We start from the raw sequence: 22409 nt of genomic DNA on the forward strand, positions 1-22409 counted from the left end.
AGCTGGCAAAGCGGAGCCCAGAGGCAGCTGTTAGGATATGGCTATTCAGGCCTGTTTGTAAAGGCCTAGACTTTAAGAATGTAGGTAGATGTTTATCATTTAGCTAGTTATCGAGGTATAAAAGAAAGAATCACAATCACTGTTTGCCTGTGTAAGGGCCTTCTCTTACTGTGACAATCTGAGGTCAATCAGGAAGTGGGGGGGAAATTGGAACCATGTTTTTCTAATGGGGGGGAAACGGGAACAGGGACACAGGCAAGGCTCTGTGGTGTCAGAGCTGGGAAGGGGGACACTGAGGAAGGAAATGGGAATCATTGCTTGCTGGAAGTTCCACCCAATAAACATCGAATTGTTTGAACCTTCGGACTTCGGGTATTGTTGCTCTCTGTTCACGCGAGAAGGCCCAGGGAATGGGAGGGTGAAGGGATAAGCCCTCGAACACTAACATGTAACACACATTTGAACCTCTTCTTTTCACACCATTGCTCATTCTCAGGGTCTGCTTTGTCTCCAGACAGATCCATTCCCTTTCAGGACGGCTTTCCTCTTTCTGTCTGTTTCACTCATTGAGGTGTCGGAGTAAACACTCCCCTTCACTCTATTCTCAGACAAACACGAGTATTAACTGTTTGCTACGATGGTTCTAGAAAACATTTGTCAAGTGGAAGATGCCATTTCTGGGGGATTGTTCCCAAGATGCAGTACTTTGTGTTCCAACATATCCCAGCTTCCTTGGTGAAAATAAGACTAAGGTTTCCTTGCAATATGCACATTCCTCACATTAACTTGGAAGCCAAATACTCCCTTTATGCACCTTACAGAAATGTCTGTATCCCCTGGCAGCGAGGCAACTGGGCAGGTCGCTGGCAGAGTTGAGCACCACCTATTTGGCAGCCATCTTTAGAGAAGAACCCCACCCTAGAGTCAGCCCTCCCTCCGTCAGCGCCTCCACGTCTGTGGCTCTGAGTGGCACTAGGGTGATTAGGGGACGAATCCGGGGCTGGAAGGGGGTAAGGTCAGCCTGTAAGGAGTAGCCAGGTGGAGCAGACCCAGGGGGAGGCTGTGGGCTGCTGGTCGGTCGTTGGGATCCGAGCTCTAGATCAAAGCTGCACAGCGACCTGACACCCAGGGTTATAGGGCCGACATAGTGACCCCCTTACTGGCCTCGGTGAACCCCAAACCCTTGTTACTAAGGGCATTGAGGAATCTCTGTCCCTTAATATCTTCTGGGAGCTCCCCAGCAGGCTGCGGGCGTCAGCTGCCTCCTGCCCCACAGGTTAGACTCTTGGCGCTGTGCCAGCCGCCCCCTCGCTTGAAGGCCCAGTGTAAGAGGAAGGAGGCCTGGTGCTGGCAGAAGAGGGTTTTGATTAATCGACCTCTGTGTTATGGGCCCAGCACGCTGCCCCTGTGTCACTCTGCTGGTTCTTCACCCACAGCATCCACCACCCAGCCTCCCGCATCCACACTAGCACCTTGGCAGGCAGGTGCGCAGGCTGCTAGGCAGCAGCCTTGGTAACAGCAGACTTGTATCTCTGTATCTCTGTGGTGCAATGGGGCAGCGAATTTGGCTGCTCACTGAAAGAATGGTGGTTTGAGCCCCCCCCCCCCCCCCTGCAGGGACAAGGATAACCCTGTGTTACTGGTTTGCTCCTCAAGACTTGCTGGGAGCCTGAAAAGCCCTGTTTTCCACCTCAAAAGTGTCCTTCTTGGCCTCAGTGGTTTCAGCTGGTGGCCCAAAGAGTGAGCTGGATGCAACTCAGAAACCCATCTCCCACCAGCCATGCCGGAGGCTCAGGCTTAATCCTCAAGGCTGAGTGTGAAACCTTGAGCCAGGCACGTTTCGCTCCCTTCCCACAGCCACTGAAGGGTTAAGGGAGAAACAGATGAGACACGCCGGCTCAAAGATTCCTCGCTCCCACTTCCCTGTAGGCCGTGCAAAGCTCCTGGCCTGCCTCATGCCTCGTGAGGGAAGCGCGGCCATGCTGCCCAAGCCTGAGTCACGTCCGCAGCCTGGCCTGCCCCGGCTGACGGAGCGCAGAGCCACGCGAGTCAATGGCAGGTTGAGTTGGGGCCACGTAACCAACCCGGCTGGGGTGGCTGGGAGGGACGCTGTGGGTGCGATGGGGCTGGGGCACTAGCCTGCGGGGGGGGGGGCGGGGCTCTGGACTCCAGCTGGGTTTGTGGAAGGGGCAGGGCCTTGGATGAAAGGGGCGGGGCAGGGGTTAGTCTCCCCCAGCTGGTGGTTCGCGCCCCTTCACTGCACCTCACTCACAGCTGCTGTCCTGGGTCAATGAAAACCCAGAGTTCACCTCTCACCTCCTGCGGAGAAAGCTCCTTTCTCCCTCCACTGTCCGGCCACATTGCCGGTCACTTGCTGTTCCACCATGTCACCGCTCTGCTGGCCGCCCTCTCTCCTCCGGGATGTCTTGCAGTCCCACCAGGAGCGGCGCAGGCTCCTTAGAAGTAGCGGCCACCAGAGCCCGAACAGTGGCCCCATCCCTTCCACTCAAAGCCACACCCCTGCACCACCCCTTCTCCCCAAGGCCCCGCTCCTACGCTGCCTCTTCCTCCCAAGACCCCGCCTCCCGCTCACTGCTCTCCACCCCCCTCCCACCCTCACTCGCCCTTACGGTCATTACAAAGTGGTAAGGCAGAGCCCTCCCATTTTTAAAAGTCATGGAGTGTTGTTCCCCCCCGTTCAAGCACCCCTGGGTCCCTGCACTTCACACAGCTCTCACTGATTTCAGCTGTTAGTGTGGGAGCCTCACTGCTAGCACAGACTGGGCAGTTTCTTGCATGAGAGACACTGTCCCAAAGCAGGACTAATACTTAGAGCTGGTTATCAGTGATTTCCAATCTGTTGGTCTGCAGCAAGACTCTACATTGAGTCTTAATCAGCTCTGTTATTCCACAGAGATGAACAAAAGGGTGAAATGGTGCCTGGAAGCCTTAAGAAGAATCCACCCCACCAAGTACCAACATTTGTCGCTACCCGCTTTCAATTCCACTAAGAATGTTTTGGGGTCACTCCTTGCCTTTATCAACCTAGGGGCCTGGGAAAAGAATAGTTAACAGTTGCTCCAGTGGCGCAATTGGTTAGCGCACAGTACTTATAAGGCAGTGCTGAGAGGAGCTATGCTGAGGTTGTGAGTTCAAGCCTCACCTGGAGCACTGGTTTTCATTAACCAAATGGCATCACCCACTTGTTTTGCAGTGTAGAATATAGAATTCCAGCCCAGGGGACACTGAGACAGGGGAGGAGTCAAAAATGCCCCCTTCACTTATTACCTCTTCTCCAGAGAGCAGGTGAGAATCTACAATCCTTTCTCCTCCCAGGATCCCTCAAGCAGAGCCTAGAGTCCTGCCCATCCTTTGATCCCTGAGCCTGGGGTGGGAGAGGAGCAAGGCAGCCATTGTTAGAGGCTTTCCCTTGCCCCGCCACTTCCCTGATTCTTGTCATGCAGACAGCAAGCAGCAAAAGACCACAAGTCTGAAGTGCAGACAATGTGATGTTTACCGGGGTTAGTTTCCAAGCAAGCAGATTTCAAAACCCTTCACAGCAGTCGGGCTTATCGCTATACGCCGATAGAGTCTGTTCCCCAGGGTTCCCTTCCCAGTTCTGATGCCGCAGGGCCTTGCCTGTGTCCCTATTCCCTCTTCCCATTCCCCCATTTAACAAACATGATTCCAATTTCTCCTTCCACTTCCTGTTTGACCCCAGTTTATACAGTAATATTCTCAGCTATACCTTAACCAATCATTTTCCTGAAATTTAACTAACCAATTCTAACATATTGTAACATAATTCTCTAACCAATTATATCCCACTACCCTAATTAACTTACACCTAGCAAAATTAATTAAACAGCGAACAGAAACAACTAGAGAACCAGACAGATTGATAATAGAAAAGTGGGGGCCATAAGATAAAACCTACAGAAATGAGGGTTTCACAACCATTGAGATGCTCTCTTAAGATCTGTTTCTTTATCTGGTGGTGATGGGCACTATTGGGACAGGATCGTCTTCCTAACAGCCCAATAGCACCTTATTTCAGTGTGACTGGTTTGGGATGTGAGGATGTTACTGTTCACTTCCCAGCTTATGGCTGCCCCTGCTGCTTAGCCAAAGGCGTTAGCCTAAGAACAAGGCCTCAGACTCTCCTAGTGAGACAAGGCCCAGACACAGGCAGACTGTGATTTTGATTCTTTGTTTTATACGCCTGTCACTAGCTAAGTGATAAAAATACACCTAAGATCTTCAAGTCTAGGCCTGTACAGGCAGCCTGAATATCTCTATTCTAAGAGCCCTCAGTACCTGGGGCAGGATTATCCATGTAGCTCACTGAGTGGGTGGTGGGCTGAGCTTCCCCCCGGCTGGAGCTTTTCAGGGATGAGATTTTGATGAATTGCAACAAGAAGAAAATCTCTCCTGTTCCTGTTTGTCACCTTTTCCCCTTCTTGTGCCTCCCTCAGCCTCTGTTCTCCCTGATAGGGGAGATGCAGAGCCAAGCCCCAGTCTTCCTGAGTCATAGAGTCTGTATCCACCTCAGAAATATTGCCACTGGAGAGTATGGCTCCCACTTCTTCCGTAGAGGGACTGCAACAGCAGCTACCCAGTTGGGTCTGGGAGCACCAGAGATCCAGACTATAGGGTGCAGGTGATATAGGGCCTATAAGTCCCCTGCCTGAGGGGAGGCCAATGCATGTGGTGGGCCATAAGCACCACAGGTTTTAACCCTGTCTGCTTCCTTCCCCATGGCTCTTATTTAGATTATATTGAAGTACCCCTATGGCTGGGGATATGGATTTGTGGGCACAGCATTGTTCAGTGGGCTTCCAAGACAGCCTGTAATTCAGCAAGCGGTTTGCAACTGGGCCTTGGGCTGGAGGTGATTTTCTCTCTGCACAGCAGATGGGGGATGCACTGGGACCAGCTCCTGGCTCTTTTTTTGTGAGCTGGTTCCCCATGAGGACACACCAGTCATCACTGCTATCTACCCAGGGTAGAATCACCTGGGAATGTGCTCCTGGCCCAGCTGATTTGGAAGTTAAACAGGATAGTGGACAACACAGCAATGTGGGGCTAGGTCCCTGAGAAACCAAAGGCGGGGGGGGGGGGTAAGAGCAGAGACAAGAACTAGAGATGGGAGAGGAGAAAGGGTCTCGAGGGAGGGAACCAAGGAGTGCAGTGGATAAGTCTGCCATGTGAATACTAGTGGTCACAGGTGCTCTAGAGAAAAGTCAGAGCCAGCTGGTCCTGTGGTGTAATGATCAGCCCTCCGGACTCTGAATCTCGCAATCCCAGTTCAGCTCTTGGTAGGATCTGCTGGAGCTGTGTCGTATTGCTACGAAACCCTGGAGGTCCTGCTGCTCAGCATCCCAATTGCACAAGAGCCTCTCTTTTCCCTCCTGCTTGGCTACTCATGCCTGCTCAGGGGAGATCTCTGTTCCAGATGGCCACATGCTATTGAACTTGAGAGTCAGGCTAGAGATGCCTTCCATCCTTTGTGTTGACTTATAGCTGCATTCCTGGCTGCCTCAGCTGATGACTACAGGCTCTTCTGCACATAGGCGCCGACTTCCCCTCTTTCCCTTGGGTGCCCCCGGCCCCGCCCCCACTCCACCCCTTCCATGAGGCCCCGCCCCTGTCCCACCCCCATTCCCACCCCTTCCCCAAAGTCCCCACCCAACTCTGCCCCCTTCCTGCCCCTATTCCAACTCTTTCCCCAAATCCCCGCTCCAGCCCCACCTCTCCCCTGCCTCCTCCCCTGAGCGCACCATGTTCCCACTCCTCAGCCTCACTCCCGGAGTGGCCAAACATCTGTTTGGCAGTGGCCAGGTGGGAAGCACTGGGAGATAGGTGGAGGAGCCGGTATGCAGCGCGCTCAGGGGAGAGGGAGGGGGTGGGATGGGGGTGAGGGGAGCTTGACTGCCAGTGGGTGCAGAGCACCCACTAATTTTTCCCCATGGGTGCTCCAGCCCCGGAGCACCCACAGAGTCGGCGCCTATGCTTCTGCACCCCGGCCCCTAACCCAGGGTAGGTGGAGGGTTTGGAGCTCCCCATAGTGGCTTCGGCTCCCTAGGTGGCTTTTACCATGGCCTGGCTTCAGCTTCTGTCCTGGCTGGGGGCAGGGCCTCCAGGGGAAGAGGAGAGGTGAGGCCTTGGAGATGGGCAGGGCCTCGTGGTTCCCCCACTTCTACCGGGGTTCCGGGGCTTTTCCTCAGGAGCAGAGGCTGCATCATTGTTTAAATCTAAACCAACCCCAGATGAGGAGGGAGACATTCCCCAGGGATCTCAGTCCTAACCTGCCTCCTGTCCTGCTGCCAATGCAGCTCAGGCCAAGCCTGCAGCCCCCAGCTGTTGCTGCTGCAGGGGGTGAAGCCCTTTCACTCGTATTGCCGAGTGTCCCTAGCTCTGCGGCCTTTCTCTCTCCTCGTGCTGAGGGACCTTCCACTCCATTCCCAACCCACGTCCTAATGATCCAGGGGGTCTCCTCCCAGAAGAGGATCATTCGGGACTGGATCCCTCTTTGCCTTTTCTCTGTGTCTAGCACAGTTCAAGGTGCCCATGGAGGGGTGTATGACCCCATGTAGAGCTGCCATTCAGCTTCCCTCACTTGGTCTCATCTTTCACTGAATCTGATCTTTTTTCAATCCCTCATCACCATCCTCCCAAGCACATTTCAATTGCCTCCACGTCCCTTAACCAGGCCGTGTCCCTGTAGTGTGTGTGCTGTCTTCATAGGTCCTCTCTCCATCTTTCTCGCCCTCTCATGTCTTTTCGGTCTCATTAACTCTCCTGTGTCTCTGCTCTCTAAGCACAGACTGACTCTGCATTTCTGGCTGTTCAGAGGAGGGAAGGACCATGTCTATGCGTGGCCAGCAGACAGCCACAAAGACACCTGGCCAGCCTGCTCCCTGTCATGCCAAACACCCACTGATGGCCACCCACAAACCAGCATGCGGGGCCAACATCAGAAAACGGTAGGAAAGCAGGGCCAGCACCCTTGGTGGGGACTCCGACTGTTCCCACTCAAGGTGCTCACTTTGGCAGTGGGGCAGGAGATTTTACCCCAAGAGGCTTTTCCCCAGCTGGCAAGAAGCAGAGAAACACGCAGGCTCCCAAGGCGCTATTTAGCAAGTCCCCTCAAGCACAGGGACAGGTGCACATTTGGAAGAGGGAAACTGCTCCACACACTAGTCCGGGCAGCCGCCCATTTTCTTTGGCAAGTTAGGAATGGCAAAGGCTAGACTGGAAGCACATGGGGCTCATGCCCCAGTCTTTGTGATGCCCAACCCCCAACTCCGTCCTGGGGCTCTAGGTGAAGCCAGAACATTGGCCTGAGCGGCCAAGAAGAGGTTCCAGTGCTGAAGGGAGCAGGACTTTCAGCACAAAGGTAAAATGACACAAGCACAACCACGAAGGGACTCAATACTTGAATCTCCTGATCCGAAGCCAGATCCTTATCCATTAAGCCATATGGTCCGACAGGACAAGCCTCTCCAAGTACTTCTTTAGAGAAGATGGACACTGTGTTTCTCAGACTCAGGTCACCCAATGAGGGGGGCCAAGACTCTCTGTGCACAAGAGACATGTGAGACTTAATTCTATGGATCCAGGTGCAGGAGGGTTAGGCATGGGGGATTGGGGTGCAGTGGATGGACCGGCTGTCTAGGTGTGGAGATTTAGTTGCACTGAGGCACACTAGGGAGGAGGAGGAGGAATCCTGCTGATAGGCAGTGGCTGTGGAGAAAAAGAGGTGGCAATTCCCCCATCCTAAATGGCCTGACTGGCCTGACCCTTCTCCCCTCTGCGGAGTGTGGCGGGGGGGCAGCTCACCCCTGTGGGGCAGGTGGTCACAGGCGCAGGGCGCTGGGTTCTGATACACCTGGAGGGCAGCTCCGGTTTGGCAGGGCAGGGCCTGTGGTTTCCCTTCTGCATTGCCTGGTGCTGGGCCATTGCACAATCCCAAGACACGCTGCACAGTGCGCCCCGAGAATGGGTGGGGGGCCAAGCAGATGATCCAGCACGAGCGGGGAGAGGATATGTGGTTGGATGGAGGGAAGGCCTTGGACTGCAGTGGAGGAGTGCAGACCAGGGGTGACACCCCAAAAACCTGCAGCAAAGGGATGGACAGGTGGAGGGGGTGGATAGAAGAGGCAGTGGGCCTAAAAGGGGAGTGGGGTCTAGTGGTCAGAGTGGGTGGGGGCTGGGCACCAGGACCCCTGGGTTCTATCCCTGGCTCTGGGAGCGGAGGGGGTCTAGAGGTGAGAGCAGGGGGGCTGGGAGCCAGGACTCCTGGGTTCCATAGTGGTGGCTGTTTTTTTCCTGTGTCTCCCTCCCTAGAGATCCCAGCCCAGCCCCCTTGCGGAATCTGAGTGGGGGTGGGGGGTTGCCCTTCCGCTTCAGACTCGTGATTTGAACCCCTCCCCCCACGGGCTGTGACATCACGGAATCTCCCTCCCAAGTCACAAAGTAGGAGCCCCTCCCCGCATGCGGAGGAAGCTAGTGGGTTTCTTGGGGGTCTCTGGCAGAGGTGACAGCACCCACCAGACACCCCTTCATGGCTGCAAGGAGACCCCCCTGCACCCTCCTGGACAGCCCCCTGCTACGAGGGGCCTGGGGCACCCAGCCAGGGTCAGGAGGTGAGAAGGGGCCACAGTGGTAGAAAGGGGGCAGAGCTGGGGGCTGGTGCCGGATCGGGGGCTGGCTACATGGGAAAAAACCACACTGCTCTGTTACATATTTCCCAAGGTTATGGCTGAATACTGGGTTTGGAAAGACTTCAGGGAAATATTTTGTTTCCAAACAGACTCCAGATACCAAACGAGGGTGCTAATATGCTCCCCCTGCGCCCCTCCCCCATTACCCCAGTATCTGAACATCTTCCTAATGCGCAGGGTAGTTCTCCTCCCAGGCTCGTGAGAGGGCAGGAAGCGCCACCAGCCCCATTTCCTGGACAGGAGAACTGAGAGCCAGAGAGGCTGAGTGATGTGCCCAAGGGCACCCGGGAAGTCTGTGGCAGAGCAGGGGGCTGGGATCGGAGGCTTTTTCTTAAGCATCTTTCTGTGTCCCGGATCTGCCCTGCTCCTGGGTCGCTGAGTGGTGCGGGGCGGAGCCTCGGGGGAAGGGGCAGTGTGAGGGCAGGGACTTCGAGAAAGGGGCGGTGCGAGGGCAGGGATTAGAGGGAAGGAGCAGTGCGGGGGCTGGGATTATGGGAAAGGGGCGGTGCGAGGGCGGGGATTGGGGGTAGGGGTGGGGCAGGGACAGGGTATCGGAGAGAAAGGGAAGCTCAAGGGTGGGGCCTGGGGGGAGGGGCAGTGCAGGGCCAGGGTCTCGGGAGGCTGGGAATGCGGGGAAAGGGGCAATGCGAGGGCGGTGCCTTGGAGGAAGGGGCGGGACTTTGGGGAAAGGGGCAGGGATTAGGGGGAACAGGTGGTGCAAGTGCGGGACCTCTGGGGAAAGGTTGAGGCTGGGGCGGGGCCTCAGGGAAAGGAGAGGTGCAGGGGTGGGTATTAGAGGGAAGGGACAGTGCAGAGGTGGGGCCTCGGGGAAAGGGGCGGGGACATGGGGAAAGGGGCGGGGACTAGCGGGAAGGGGCGGTGTGAGTTCAATGAGGAAAGGCCTCTGGGGAAGGGGCGACGTGGGGATGGAGATTGGGCAAAAGGGTGGTGGAGGGGCAGGGCCTCGGGAGAAGGAACAGTGCGAGGCTGGGGAAAGTCCTGGCGCTGGCAGTATCGGGTTTACCATGGCGCTGGGCCCAGAGTCAGGAAAGCTGCCCCCACCCCTGCTCCAACCCACCCTGCCTCTTCCCGCCCCTGCTCACCGGGTACCGCCCCAATCTACCAACCTCGGTATGTTCATTTCCCCATCATCACACAGCCATGAAGCACACACAGTGTGAAGCAGAGTGAACGTCATGTCCACACTGGGCTGTTAGTGAAGACAGCTTGGAGCTATGAGTTTAGGTTGAATTTAGCCGCGTTAAATCGAATTAAGCCTGGACACGTTCACACAACGAAGCCCTTTTTTTCAACTTAAAGGGCCCTTTAAACCGGTTTCTTTACACCACCTCCGACGAGGGGATTAGTGATAAAATCGGCCTTAGGGGGTCGGAATTGGGTTAGTGTGGACGGAATTCGACGTTATTGGCCTCCGGGAGCTATCCCACAGTGCTTCATAGTGACCGCTCTGGACAGCACTCTCAACTCAGATGCACTGGCCAGGTAGACAGGAAAAGCCCCGCGAACGTTTGAATTTCATTTCCTGTTTGCTCAGCATGGAGAGCACAGGTGACCACGCAGAGCTCATCAGCACAGGTAACCGTGATGGAGTCCCAGGATCGCAAAAGAGCTCCAGCCTGGACCGAACGGGAGGTACGGGATCTGCTCGCCATATGGGGAGATGAATCTGTGCTGTCCGAACTCCGAAGCAGTAAACGAAATGGCAAAATATTAGAAAAGGTCTCCAAGGCCATGAAGGACAGAGGCCATAACAGGGACGCACAGCAGTGCCGCGTGAAAATTAAGGAGCTAAGGCAAGCCTACCACAAATCCAGAGAAGCAAACGGAAGGTCCGGGGCTGAGCCGCAAACATGCCGCTTCTAAGCGGAGCTGCATGCCATTCTAGGGGGTGCAGCCACCACTACCCCAACCGTGTGCTATGAGTCCCTCACTGGAGAATCACACAGGGAAATGGGTTCGGGGTATGAGGAAGATGAGGATGGAGATAATATAGATAGCTCACAGCAGCAAGGAAGCGGAGAAACCGGTTTCCCCAACAGCCAGGATATGTTTATCACCCTGGACCTGGAACCAGTAACCCCCGAACTCACCCAAGACCCTGTGGGCACACAGGGGACCTCTGGTGAGTGTACCTTTGTAAATATTACACATGGATTAAAAGCAAGCGTGTTTAATGATTAATGATTAATTTGCCCTGGCAATCGCGGCCAGTACAGCTACTGGAAAAGTCTGTTAACGTGTATGGGGATGGAGCGGAAATCCTCCAGGGACATCTCCAGAAAGCTCTCCTTCATGTACTCCCAAAGCCTTTGCAAAAGGTTTCTGGGGAGGGCTGCCTTATCCCGTCCGCCATGGTAGGACACTTTACCACGCCAGGCCAGTAGCACGTAGTCTGGAATCATTGCATAACAAAGCATGGCAGCGTATGGTCCCGGTGTTTGCTGGCATGCAGACAACATCCATTCCTTATCGCTCTTTGTTATCCTCAGGAGAGTGATATCATTCACGGTCACCTGGTTGAAATGGGGCGATTTTCTTAAGGGGACATTCAGAGGTGCCCCTTCCTGCTCTGCTGAACAGAAATATTCCCCGCTGTTAACCACGCGGTGGGGGGGAGGGGTGAAGTGACCATCCCAGAGAATTGGGTGTGTGGGGGAGGGGAGTTAGTTGGGTTTGTGCTGCATGTTAACCCTGAAACCGCAGCCCCTCCTTTTACATTGCAAACCCATTTTAAATGGCCAACCCAACGGGTGCTTGGTATGGTTAATGAGAGCAGTACTGTTTTAAACCATCCCCACTTGTTAACAAGGTTAAAAAAGCCAAAAGACTGTGTCTTACCATGGCTGCCTGCAAGCTGAAATCTGTTGCCTGGCACTGCGTGAGTGATCTCTCACACCAAACCTGCAGGCTCTCAATATAAGAGGAAAAATGCGACCTTGTAACGAAAGCACATGTGCTGTGTGATGTGAACAGCAAAATCTAACGTGAAAGAGTGTACCCACTGTTCTCTAAAATGTATCTTTTTAAACCACCTCTCCCTTCTCCTCCACCAGCTGCAAATGTTTCTCCTTCACAGAGGCTAGTGAATATTCGAAAGCGGAAGCGAAGGACGTGTGATGAAATGTTTACTGAACTACAGACTGCCTCCCACGCTGACAGAGCACAGCAGAATGCGTGGAGGCAGTCAATTACTGATTTTAGAAAAGCCCAATATGAGCGAGAGGAGAGGTGGCGTGCTGAATCGCGGGCTGAAGAGGAGAAGTTGCGTGCTGAATTGCGGGCTGAAGAGGAGAAGTGGCGTCAGCTTGTACACAGAAGGCAAGAGTCGATGCTCCGGCTGCTGGAGCATCAAACTGATATGCTCCTGCGTATGGTTGAGCTGCAGGAAAGGCAGCAGGAGCAGAGACCGCCGCTACAGCCCCTGTGTAACCAACAGCCCTCCTCCCCAAGTCCCATTGCCTCCTCACCCAGACGCCCAAGAACACGGTGGGGGGGCCTCCGGCCACCCAGTCACTCAACCCTAGATGATTTCCCGAGCAATAAGTTTTAAAGTTTTAAACTGCAGTGTGTCCTTTTCCTTCCCTCCTCTCCCACCCATCCCGGGCTACCTTTGCAATTATCCCCCTAGTTGTGTGCTGAATTAATAAAGAATGCATGAATGTGAAGTAACAATGACTTTATTGCCTCTGCAAGTGGTGCTTGAAGGGGGGAGGGGAGGGGAGGGTGGGGTGGTTGGTTTACAGGGAAGTAGAGTTAACCGGGTGGGGGGGGGGGGGCGGAGATTTCATCAAGGAGAAACAAACAGAAGTTTCACACCGTAGCCTGGCCAGTCACAAAACTAGTTTTCAAAGCTTCTCTGATGCGCACCGCGCCCTGCTGTGCTGCTCTAACCGACCTGGTGTCTGGCTGCGCGTAATCAGTGTCCAGGCGATTTGCCTCTACCTCCCACCCCACCATAAATGTCTCCCCCTTACTCTCACAGATATTGTGGAGCGCACAGCAAGCAGCAATAACAATGGGGATATTCTTTTCGCTAAGGTCTGAGCGAGTCAGTAAGCTGCGCCAGCGCACTTTTAAACGCCCAAATGCACATTCCACCACCATTCGCCACTTGCTCAGCCTGTAGTTGAACAGGTCCTGACTCCTGTCCAGGCTGCCTGTGTACGGCTTCATGAGCCATTGCATTAAGGGGTAGGCTGGGTCCCCAAGGATCACGATAGGCATTTCAACATCCCCAACGGTTATTTTCTGGTCCGGGAAGAAAGTCCCTTCCTCCAGCTTTCGAAACAGAACAGAGTGCCTGAAGACGCGAGCATCATGTACCCTTCCCGGCCAGCCCACGTTGATGTCGGTGAAACGTCCCTTGTGATCCACCAGGGCTTGCAGCAGCATTGAAAAGTACCCCTTGCAGTTTATGTACTCGGTGGCTTGGTGCGCCGGTGCCAAGATAGGGATATGGGTTCCGTCTATCGCCCCACCACAGTTTGGGAATCCCATTGCAGCAAAGCCATCCACTATGTCCTGCACGTTTCCCAGAGTCACTACCCTTGATATCACCAGGTCTCTCATTGCCCTGGCAACTTGGATCACAGCAGCCCCCACAGTAGATTTGCCCACTCCAAATTGATTCCCGACTGACCGGTAGCTGTCTGGCGTTGCAAGCTTCCACAGGGCTATCGCCACTCGCTTCTCAACTGTGAGGGCTGCTCTCATCCTGGTATTCTGGTGCTTCAGGGCAGGGGAAAGCAAGTCACAAAGTTCCATGAAAGTGCCCTTACGCATGCGAAAGTTTCGCAGCCACTGGGCATCGTCCCAGACCTGCAACACGATGCGGTCCCACCAGTCTGTGCTTGTTTCCCGGGCCCAGAATCGGTGTTCCACGGCATGAACCTGCCCCAGGAACACCATGATTTCCACATTGCTGGGGCCTGTGTCTTGTGAGAGGTCTAGGTCCATGTCCATTTCCTCATCACTCTCGTCGCCGCACTGCAATCGCCTCCTCCTCGGCTGGTCCTGGTTTTGCTTTGGCATGTCCTGGCTCTGCATATACTCCAGGACAATGCGCGTGGTGTTCATAGTGCTCATAATTGCCGCGGTGATCTGAGCGGGCTCCATGATCCCAGTGCTAGCTATGGCGTCTGGTATGAAAAAAGGCGCGAAACTAGTATCTGAAGGACCAGGGGAAGGAGGGAGGGAGGGAGGGAGGAGCGAGTGACGACATGGCGTACAGGTACAGAGAATTAAAATCAAGAAAGGTGGCTGTGCATCAGGGAGAAATACAAACAACTGTCACTCAGAATGCCCCCCCCCCCGAGATTAAACTCCTAAGCCTGGGTTTAGCAGGCCGTTGATTTGACAGAGGGAGGGGGGAAGGAAATGAATACAGAACAAATCTATTTTTTACATCTTAAGACGATAGTGCAGCATGACTGATAGCCCTCGGCATTTTCTGGGTGCTTGGCAGCAAATACTGGGCACTTGGCAGTATGATGATGACGGATACCAGTCATAATATACTATTTACTGCCAAAAGGCAAGGGGTTGCTGCTGTGTAGCAATGTAGCCCCACGTGTGCCAGCCACATGTCTGCCAGCTCCCAGATCGCCCTCGCCCTCTTCTGGGTGCTTAGCAGACAATACTTGGCAGAAAATAGTATACTACAACTGATAGCCATCATTGTCCGACGAGGACGGTTACCAGTCGTAATAAACCATCTACTGCCAAAAGGCAAAAGGTAAGGGGCTGGTGCAATGCAGCCCTACGGCTGCCAGCCCCACAGCTACCAGCATCCCGATCGCCGATGAAGGCTACCAGTCATGCTGCACCGTCTACCACCAAAAGGCAGTTAGCTGCTGCTGCTGTGTAGCAATGCAGTCCCACGTCTGCCGGCACCCGGATGACATATGGTGACGGTGAGCTGAGCTGAGTGGGCTCCATGCTTGCCGTGGTATGTTGTCTGCACAGGTAACGCAAGTAAAAAGGTGCGAATCTATTGTCTGCCGTTGCTGTGACGGAGGGGGAGGGGCCTGACGCAATGTACCCAGAACCCCCCGCGGCACTGTTTTGCATCATTCGGGCATTGCGATCTCAACCCATAATTCCAATGGGCGGCGGAGACTGCGGGAACTGTGGGATAGGTACCCATAGTGCAATGCGCCGGAAGTCGACGCTAGCCTCGGTACTGTGGACGCGGTCCGCCGACTTCATGCACTTAGAGCATTTTATGTGGGGACACACACAATCGGCTGCATACAACCGATTTCTATAAAACCGGCTTCTATAAATTCGACCTAATTTTGTAGTGTAGACATAGCCTGAGAGGGGACATGATAGCAGTTTTCAGGTATCTAAAAGGGTGTCATAAGGAGGAGGGAGAAAACTTGTTCACCTTAGCCTCTAAGGAGAGAACAAGAAGCAATGGGCTTAAACTGCAGCAAGGGAGGTCTAGGTTGGACATTAGGAAAAAGTTCCTAACTGTCAGGGTGGTTAAACACTGGAATAAATTGCCTAGGGAGGTTGTGGAATCTCCATCTCTGGAGATATTTAAGAGTAGGTTAGATAAATGTCTATCAGGGATGGTCTAGACAGTACTTGGTCCTGCCATGCAGGCAGGGGACTGGGCTCGATGACCTCTTGAGGTCCCTTCCAGTTCTTGAATCTATTATAGGTTCAAGTCCCATCTGAGGTGAAAAACTGCTTTCTTCCTGTATATTGCAAGGAAACCTTAGTCTTATTTTCAGCAAGGAAGCTGGGAGATGTTGGAACACAAAGTACTGCATCTTGGGAACAATCCCCCAGAAATGGCATCTTCCACTTGACAAATGCTTTCTAAACCCATCAGTAGCAAACAGTTAATACTCGTGTTTGTCTGAGAATAGAGTGAAGGGGAGTGTTTACTCTGACACCTCAATGAGCAAAACAGACAGAAAGAGCAAGGCCGTCCTGAAAGGGAATGGATCTGTCTGGAGACAAAGCAGACCCTGAGAATGAGCAATGGTGTGAAAAGAAGAGGTTCAAATGTGTGTTAGATGTTAGAGGGCTTATCCCTTCACTCTCCCATTCCCTGGTCCTTCTCGCATGAACAGAGAGCAAGAATACCCAAAGTCTGAAGGTGGAAACAATTAGATGTTTATTGGGTTGAACTTCCAGCAAGCATGATTCCAATTTCCTTCCTCAGTGTCCCCCTTCCCAGCTCTGATGCCACACAGCCTTGCCTGTATCCCTGTTCCCATTCCCCCCCTTAGCAAAACATGATGTCTATTCTCCCACCCCACCCCCACTTCCTGACTGACTGCAAACTATATAGTAAAACTTGAGTTCTGCTTAGCTATATCTTAACCAATCATTTTACTGAAATTTAACTAACAAATCCTAACATATTGTAACTGATTATCTAACCAATTATATCCCCCCACCACCTTCCCAGCTTATGGCTGCCCCTGCTGTTTAGCCAAAGGCCTTAGCCTAAGAACAAGGCCTTAGACAGTCATAGTGCGAGATGGCCTATAAACAGGCAGACTGTGATTTTGATTCTTGTTTTGTACCTCTATAACTAGCTAAGTGATAAGAATACACCTAAGTTCTTAAAATCTAGGCCTTTGCAGACAGGCCTGAATATCCTAACAACCAGGTCTGCCGTATGAGAGAAAATAGAGAACCACAAATGATCAAACTATAAAAACGTGGCCTCTGCATTATAGGCCACACTCACTGCTGGGGAGCTACACAGGGACAGGGCTGACGCTCAGAGGAGCTCTACGTCAAAATGGAATTATTTGGGCATTAATTCTATGGGGATGAAGGGGTTCTAGTTACCTGTGCCCTGTCCCTTTCAGGGATTGGAGCAATGCTGGAGAGGCTGACGGGCACGGAGCTGGGGAGCAGTGTGTGCTCCAAGGAGAGTTATTGTGCTCTGGTGACACAGAGCAGGGGTGGGGATTTTGTAAGCTGTGGTGTTTGTACAGAGATAAAGTTTACTAACCCCCAGGTTCAAAGCTGTTCCTGCTCTGGGCTGTAAAGGGCCTTCTTTGCTGAGAGTACAGCTGCCTGGTTGAATATTTGCCTGCAGGGTGATGGGTTCCTAATTCAAATCCAAGTGATTCCCTTTAAAACCTTTTTCAAATGAAAATCGATTTCCAGACCCATCTCCAGTGTGTTCAGGAATTCCCTGAATGGGGGGAGGGGGGATTGAAATGAATTTAACGACTCAGCATTTTCCTGTGCAAATGTATAAAAAATGAGCAGAGCTGTCCAGCAGCTGAAATCAGTTCCAGTCCTCGGCGTCTCTAAGGCCTGGTCTACACTACGAGTTTAGGTCGACTTTAGCAGCGTTAAATCGAATTAAGTCTGGACACGTTGACACGACGAAGCCCTTTCTTTCGACTTAAAGGGCCCTTTAAACCGGTTTCTTTACACCACCTCCGACGAGGGGATTAGCGATAAAATCGGCCTTAGCGGGTCGGAATTGGGGTAGTGGGGACGGAAATCGACGTTATTGGCCTCCAGGAGCTATCCCACAGTGCTTCATTGTGACTGCTCTGGACAGCACTCTCAACTCAGATGCACTGACCAGGTAGACAGGAAAAGCCCCGCGAACGTTTGAATTTCATTTCCTGTTTGCTCAGCGTGGAGAGCACAGGTGACCACGCAGATCTCATCAGCACAGGTAACTGCGATGGAGTCCCAGGATCGCAAAAGAGCTCCATCATGGACCAAACAGGAGGTACAGGATCTGCTCGCCATATGGGGAGTTGAATCAGTGCTAGCTGAACTCCGAAGCAGTAAACGAAATGGCAAAATATTAGAAAAGGTCTCCAAGGCCATGAAAGACAGAGGCCATAACAGGGACGCACAGCAGTGCCGCGTGAAAATTAAGGAGCTACGGCAAGCCTACCACAAAGCCAAAGAAGCAAACGGAAGGTCCGGGGCAGAGCCGCAAACATGCCGCTTCTACGCGGAGCTGCATGCTATTCTAGGGGGTGCAGCCACCACTACCCCAACCGTGTGCTATGACTCCCTCACTGGAGAAACACACAGGGAAGCAGGTTCGGGGTACGAGGAAGATGAGGATGAAGATAATGTAGATAGCTCACAGCAGCAAGGAAGCGGAGAAACCAGTTTCCCCAACAGCCAGGATATGTTTATCACCCTGCACCTGGAACCAGTAACCCCCAAACTCACCCAAGGCGTGCTCCCAGACCCTGAGGGCACACAGGGGACCTCTGGTGAGTGTACCTTTGTAAATATTACACATGGTTTAAAAGCAAGCGTGGTTAATGATTATTGATTAATTTGCCCTGGCAATCGCGGCCAGTACAGCTACTGGAAAAGTCTGTTAACGTGTATGGGGATGGAGCGGAAATCCTCCAGGGACATCTCCAGAAAGCTCTCCTTCATGTACTCCCAAAGCCTTTGCAAAAGGTTTCTGGGGAGGGCTGCCTTATCCCGTCCGCCATGGTAGGACACTTTACCACGCCAGGCCAGTAGCACGTAGTCTGGAATCATTGCATAACAAAGCATGGCAGCGTATGGTCCCGGTGTTTGCTGGCATGCAGACAACATCCATTCCTTATCGCTCTTTGTTATCCTCAGGAGAGTGATATCATTCACGGTCACCTGGTTGAAATGGGGCGATTTTCTTAAGGGGACATTCAGAGGTGCCCCTTCCTGCTTGCTGAACAGAAATATTCCCCGCTGTTAGCCACGCGGTGGGGGGGAGGGGTGAAGTGATCATCCCAGATAATTGGGGGGGGGGGGGAGGGGAGTTAGTTGGGTTTGTGCTGCATGTTAACCCGGAAACCGCAGCCCCTCCTTTTACATTGCAAACCCATTTTAAATGGCCAACCCAACAGGTGCTTGGTATGGGAAATGAGAGCGCTACTGTTTGAAACCATTCCCACATGTTAAGATGGTTAAAAAAGCCAAAAGACTGTGTATTACCATGGCTGCCTGCAAGCCGAAATCTGTTGCCTGGCACTGCGTGAGTGATCTCTCACACCAAACCAGCAGGCCCTCAATATAAGAGGAAAAATGCGACCGTGTAACGAAAGCACATGTGCTGTGTAATGTGAACAGCAAAATTTAACATGAAAGAGTGTACCCATTGTTCTCTAAAATGTGTCTTTTTTAACCACCTCTCCCTTCTCCTCCACCAGCTGCAAATGTTTCTCCTTCACAGAGGCTAGTGAAGATTAGAAGGAGAAAACGGAGGACGTGGGATGATATGTTCTCGGAGCTCCAGATGTCCTCCCACGCTGAGAGAGCACAGCAGAATGCGTGGAGGCAGTCAATGTCAGACTACAGAAAAGCACAATATGAACGAGAGGAGAGGTGGCGGGCTGAATAGCGGGATGAACAGAGCAAGTTGCGGGCTGAAGATGATAGGTGGCGTCAGCTTGCACACAGAAGGCAAGAGTCGATGCTCCGGCTGCTGGAGCATCTAACTGATATGCTCCAGCGTATGGTTGAGCTGCAGGAAAGGCAGCAGGAGCAGAGACCGCCGCTACAGCCCCTGTGTAACCAACAGTCCTCCTCCCCAAGTTCCATAGCCTCCTCACCCAGATGCCCAAGAACACGGTGGGGGGGGGCCTCCGGCCACCCAGTCACTCCATCCCAGATGATTGCCCGAGCATCAGAAGGCTGGCCTTCAATAAGAGTTAAACTGCAGTGTGTCCTTTTCCTTCCCTCCTCCCCCACCCATCCCAGGCTACCTTGGCAATTATCCCCCTAGTTGTGTGATGAATTAATAAAGAATGCATGAATGTGAAGTAACAATGACTTTATTGCCTCTGCAAGCGGTGCTCGAAGGAGGGAGGGGAGGGTGGGGTGGTTGGTTTACAGGGAAGTAGAGTGAACCGGGTGGGGGGGACGGAGGGTTCATCAAGGAGAAACAAACAGAAGTTTCACACCGTAGCCTGGCCAGTCACTCATTTTCAAAGCTTCTCTGATGCGCACCGTGCCCTGCTGTGCTCTTCTAACCGCCCTGGTGTCTGGCTGCGTGTAATGAGCAGCCAGGCGATTTGCCTCAACCTCCCACTCCGCCATAAATGTCTCCCCTTTACTCTCACAGATATTGTGGAGCGCACAGCAAGCAGCAATAACAATGGGGATATTGTTTTCGCTGAGGTCTGAGCGAGTCACTAAGCTGCGCCAGCGCGCTTTTAAACGTCCAAATGCACATTCCACCACCATTCGGCACTTGCTCAGCCTGTAGTTGAACAGGTCCTGACTCCTGTCCAGGCTGCCTGTGTACGGCTTCATGAGCCATGGCATTAAGGGGTAGGCTGGGTCCCCAAGGATCACGATAGGTATTTCAACATCCCCAACGGTTAATTTCTGGTCCGGGAAGAAAGTCCCTTCCTCCAGCTTTCGAAACAGAGCAGAGTGCCTGAAGACGCGAGCATCATCTACCTTTCCCGGCCATCCCAAGTTGATGTTGGTGAAACGTCCCTTGTGATCCACCAGGGCTTGCAGCAGCATTGAAAAGTACCCCTTGCGGTTTATGTACTCGGTGGCTTGGTGCTCCGGTGCCAAGATAGGGATATGGGTTCCGTCTATGGCCCCACCACAGTTTGGGAATCCCATTGCAGCAAAGCCATCCACTATGGCCTGCACGTTTCCCAGAGTCACTACCCTTGATATCACCAGGTCTTTCATTGCCCTGGCAACTTGGATCACAGCAGCCCCCACAGTAGATTTGCCCACTCCAAACTGATTCCCCACTGACCGGTAGCTGTCTGGCGTTGCAAGCTTCCACAGGGCTATCGCCACTCGCTTCTCAACTGTGAGGGCTGCTATCATCCTGGTATTCTGGCGCTTCAGAGCAGGGGAAAGCAAGTCACAAAGTTCCATGAAAGTGCCCTTACGCATGCGAAAGTTTCGCAGCCACTGGGAATCGTCCCACACCTGCTGCACGATGCGGTCCCACCAGTCTGTGCTTGTTTCCCGAGCCCAGAATCAGCGTTCCACGGCATGAACCTGCCCCAGTAACACCATGATTTCCACATTGCTGGGGCCTGTGCCTTGTGAGAAGTCTATGTCCATGTCAATGTCCTCATCACTGTCGTTGCCGTGCTGCAATCGCCTCCTCGGCTGGTCCTGGTTTTGCTTTGGCATGTCCTGGCTCTGCATATACTCCAGGACAATGCGCGTGGTGTTCATAGTGCTCATAATTGCCACGGTAATCTGAGCGGGTTCCATGATCCCAGTGCTAGCTATGGCGTCTGGTCTGAAAAAGGGCACAAAACTAGTATCTGACGGACCAGGGGAGGGAGGGAGGGGCGAGTGACAACATGGCGTACAGGTACAGGGAATTAAAATCAACAAAGGTGGCTGTGCATCAGGGAGAAACACAAACAACTGTCACACAGAATGCCCCCCCCCAAAGATTGAACTCAAAACCCTCGCTTTAGCAGGCCGTTGATTTCACGGAGGGAGGGGGAAGCAAATGAATACAGAACAAATCTATTTTTTACATCTTAAGCTGGCAGACGACGGTGCAGCATGACTGATAGCCCTCGGCATCTTCTGGGTGCTTGGCAGAAAATACTGGGCGCTTGGCAGAAAATAGCATACTACGATTGATAGCCATCATCATCAAGACAGTTTGCTAGGACTGAGCATGTCTGCCCAGGTGCTTATGATTGACAGCCACTGCAATATGACGATGATGGATACCAGTCATAATACACCATCTTCTACCAAAAGGCAAGGGGCTGCTGCTGTGTGCAATGCAGCCCCACATCTGCCAGCCCCCAGATCGCCCTCGGCCTCTTCTGGGTGCTTAGCAGAAAATACTGGGCGCTTTAACCATCATCGTCATTGTGAAGGCAGCAGAATATGACTGGGGGGATGGGGGACATACGGAGTTCCAGCCACTGCTGTACGATGATGACGACGGTTACCAACGTAATACACCATCTACTGCCAAAAGGCAACGGGCTGGTGCAATGCAGCCCTACGGCGGCTGCCAGCACCCAGATCGCCGATGAAGGCTACCAGTCATGCTGCACCATCTACCGCCAAAAGGCAATTAGCTGCTGCTGCTGTGTAGCAATGCATACCATGTCTGCCGGCACCCAGATGACATATGGTGACGGTGAGCTGAGCTGAGCGGGCTCCATGCTTGCTGTGGTATGATGTCTGCACAGGTAACCCAGGTAAAAAGGCGCGAATCTATTGTCTGCCGTTGCTCTGACAGAGGGGGAGGGGCCTGACGACATGTACCCAGAACCCCCCGTGACACTGTTTTGCATCATTCATGCATTGGGATCTCAACCCAGAATTCCAATGGGCGGCGGAGACTGCGGGAACTGTGGGATAGCTACCCATAGTGCAATGCTCCAGAAGTCGATGCTAGCCTCGGTACTGTGGACGCGGTCCGCCAACTAGAGCACTTAGAGCATTTTATGTGGGGACACACACAATCGGCTGTATACAACCGATTTCTATAAAACCGGCTTCTATAAATTCGACCTAATTTCGTAGTGTAGACATACCCTAAGAGGGACACTCTGTATCTGAGGCGTGTGGGTCACCTCTGTGGTGATGATAGGTGAAAAAATGCTGGATTCAATGAAAGATGAGACCATAGGAGGGGAAGGTGAATGGCAGCACCACACAGGGTCATAACACTCAGACACGGGGCTTCACTGTCACTACCCC

At 53.0% G+C, this 22409-nt stretch overlaps 1 protein-coding gene and 1 non-coding gene across 2 annotated transcripts in view; one reads left to right on the top strand and one right to left on the bottom strand.

Annotated features, from left to right (window-relative positions):
• Positions 1 to 20906, bottom strand: part of LOC135889537 (zinc finger protein 436-like) — a 77501-nt gene extending 56595 nt beyond the window's left edge. The window contains exon 1 of the mRNA XM_065417399.1: positions 20724 to 20906. Within this exon, the coding sequence (XP_065273471.1) occupies positions 20724 to 20906 (183 nt within the window). The remainder of the gene's footprint in view (positions 1 to 20723) is intronic.
• On the top strand, positions 3078 to 3171 carry TRNAI-UAU (transfer RNA isoleucine (anticodon UAU)). Its single transcript has 2 exons — positions 3078 to 3115; positions 3136 to 3171. It is a non-coding gene; the product is annotated as a tRNA-Ile (tRNA).
• Positions 20907 to 22409: the final 1503 nt, after the last annotated feature.

This window comes from Emys orbicularis, chromosome 15 (assembly GCF_028017835.1).
Source record: "Emys orbicularis isolate rEmyOrb1 chromosome 15, rEmyOrb1.hap1, whole genome shotgun sequence".
Classification (NCBI taxonomy): domain Eukaryota; kingdom Metazoa; phylum Chordata; order Testudines; family Emydidae; genus Emys; species Emys orbicularis.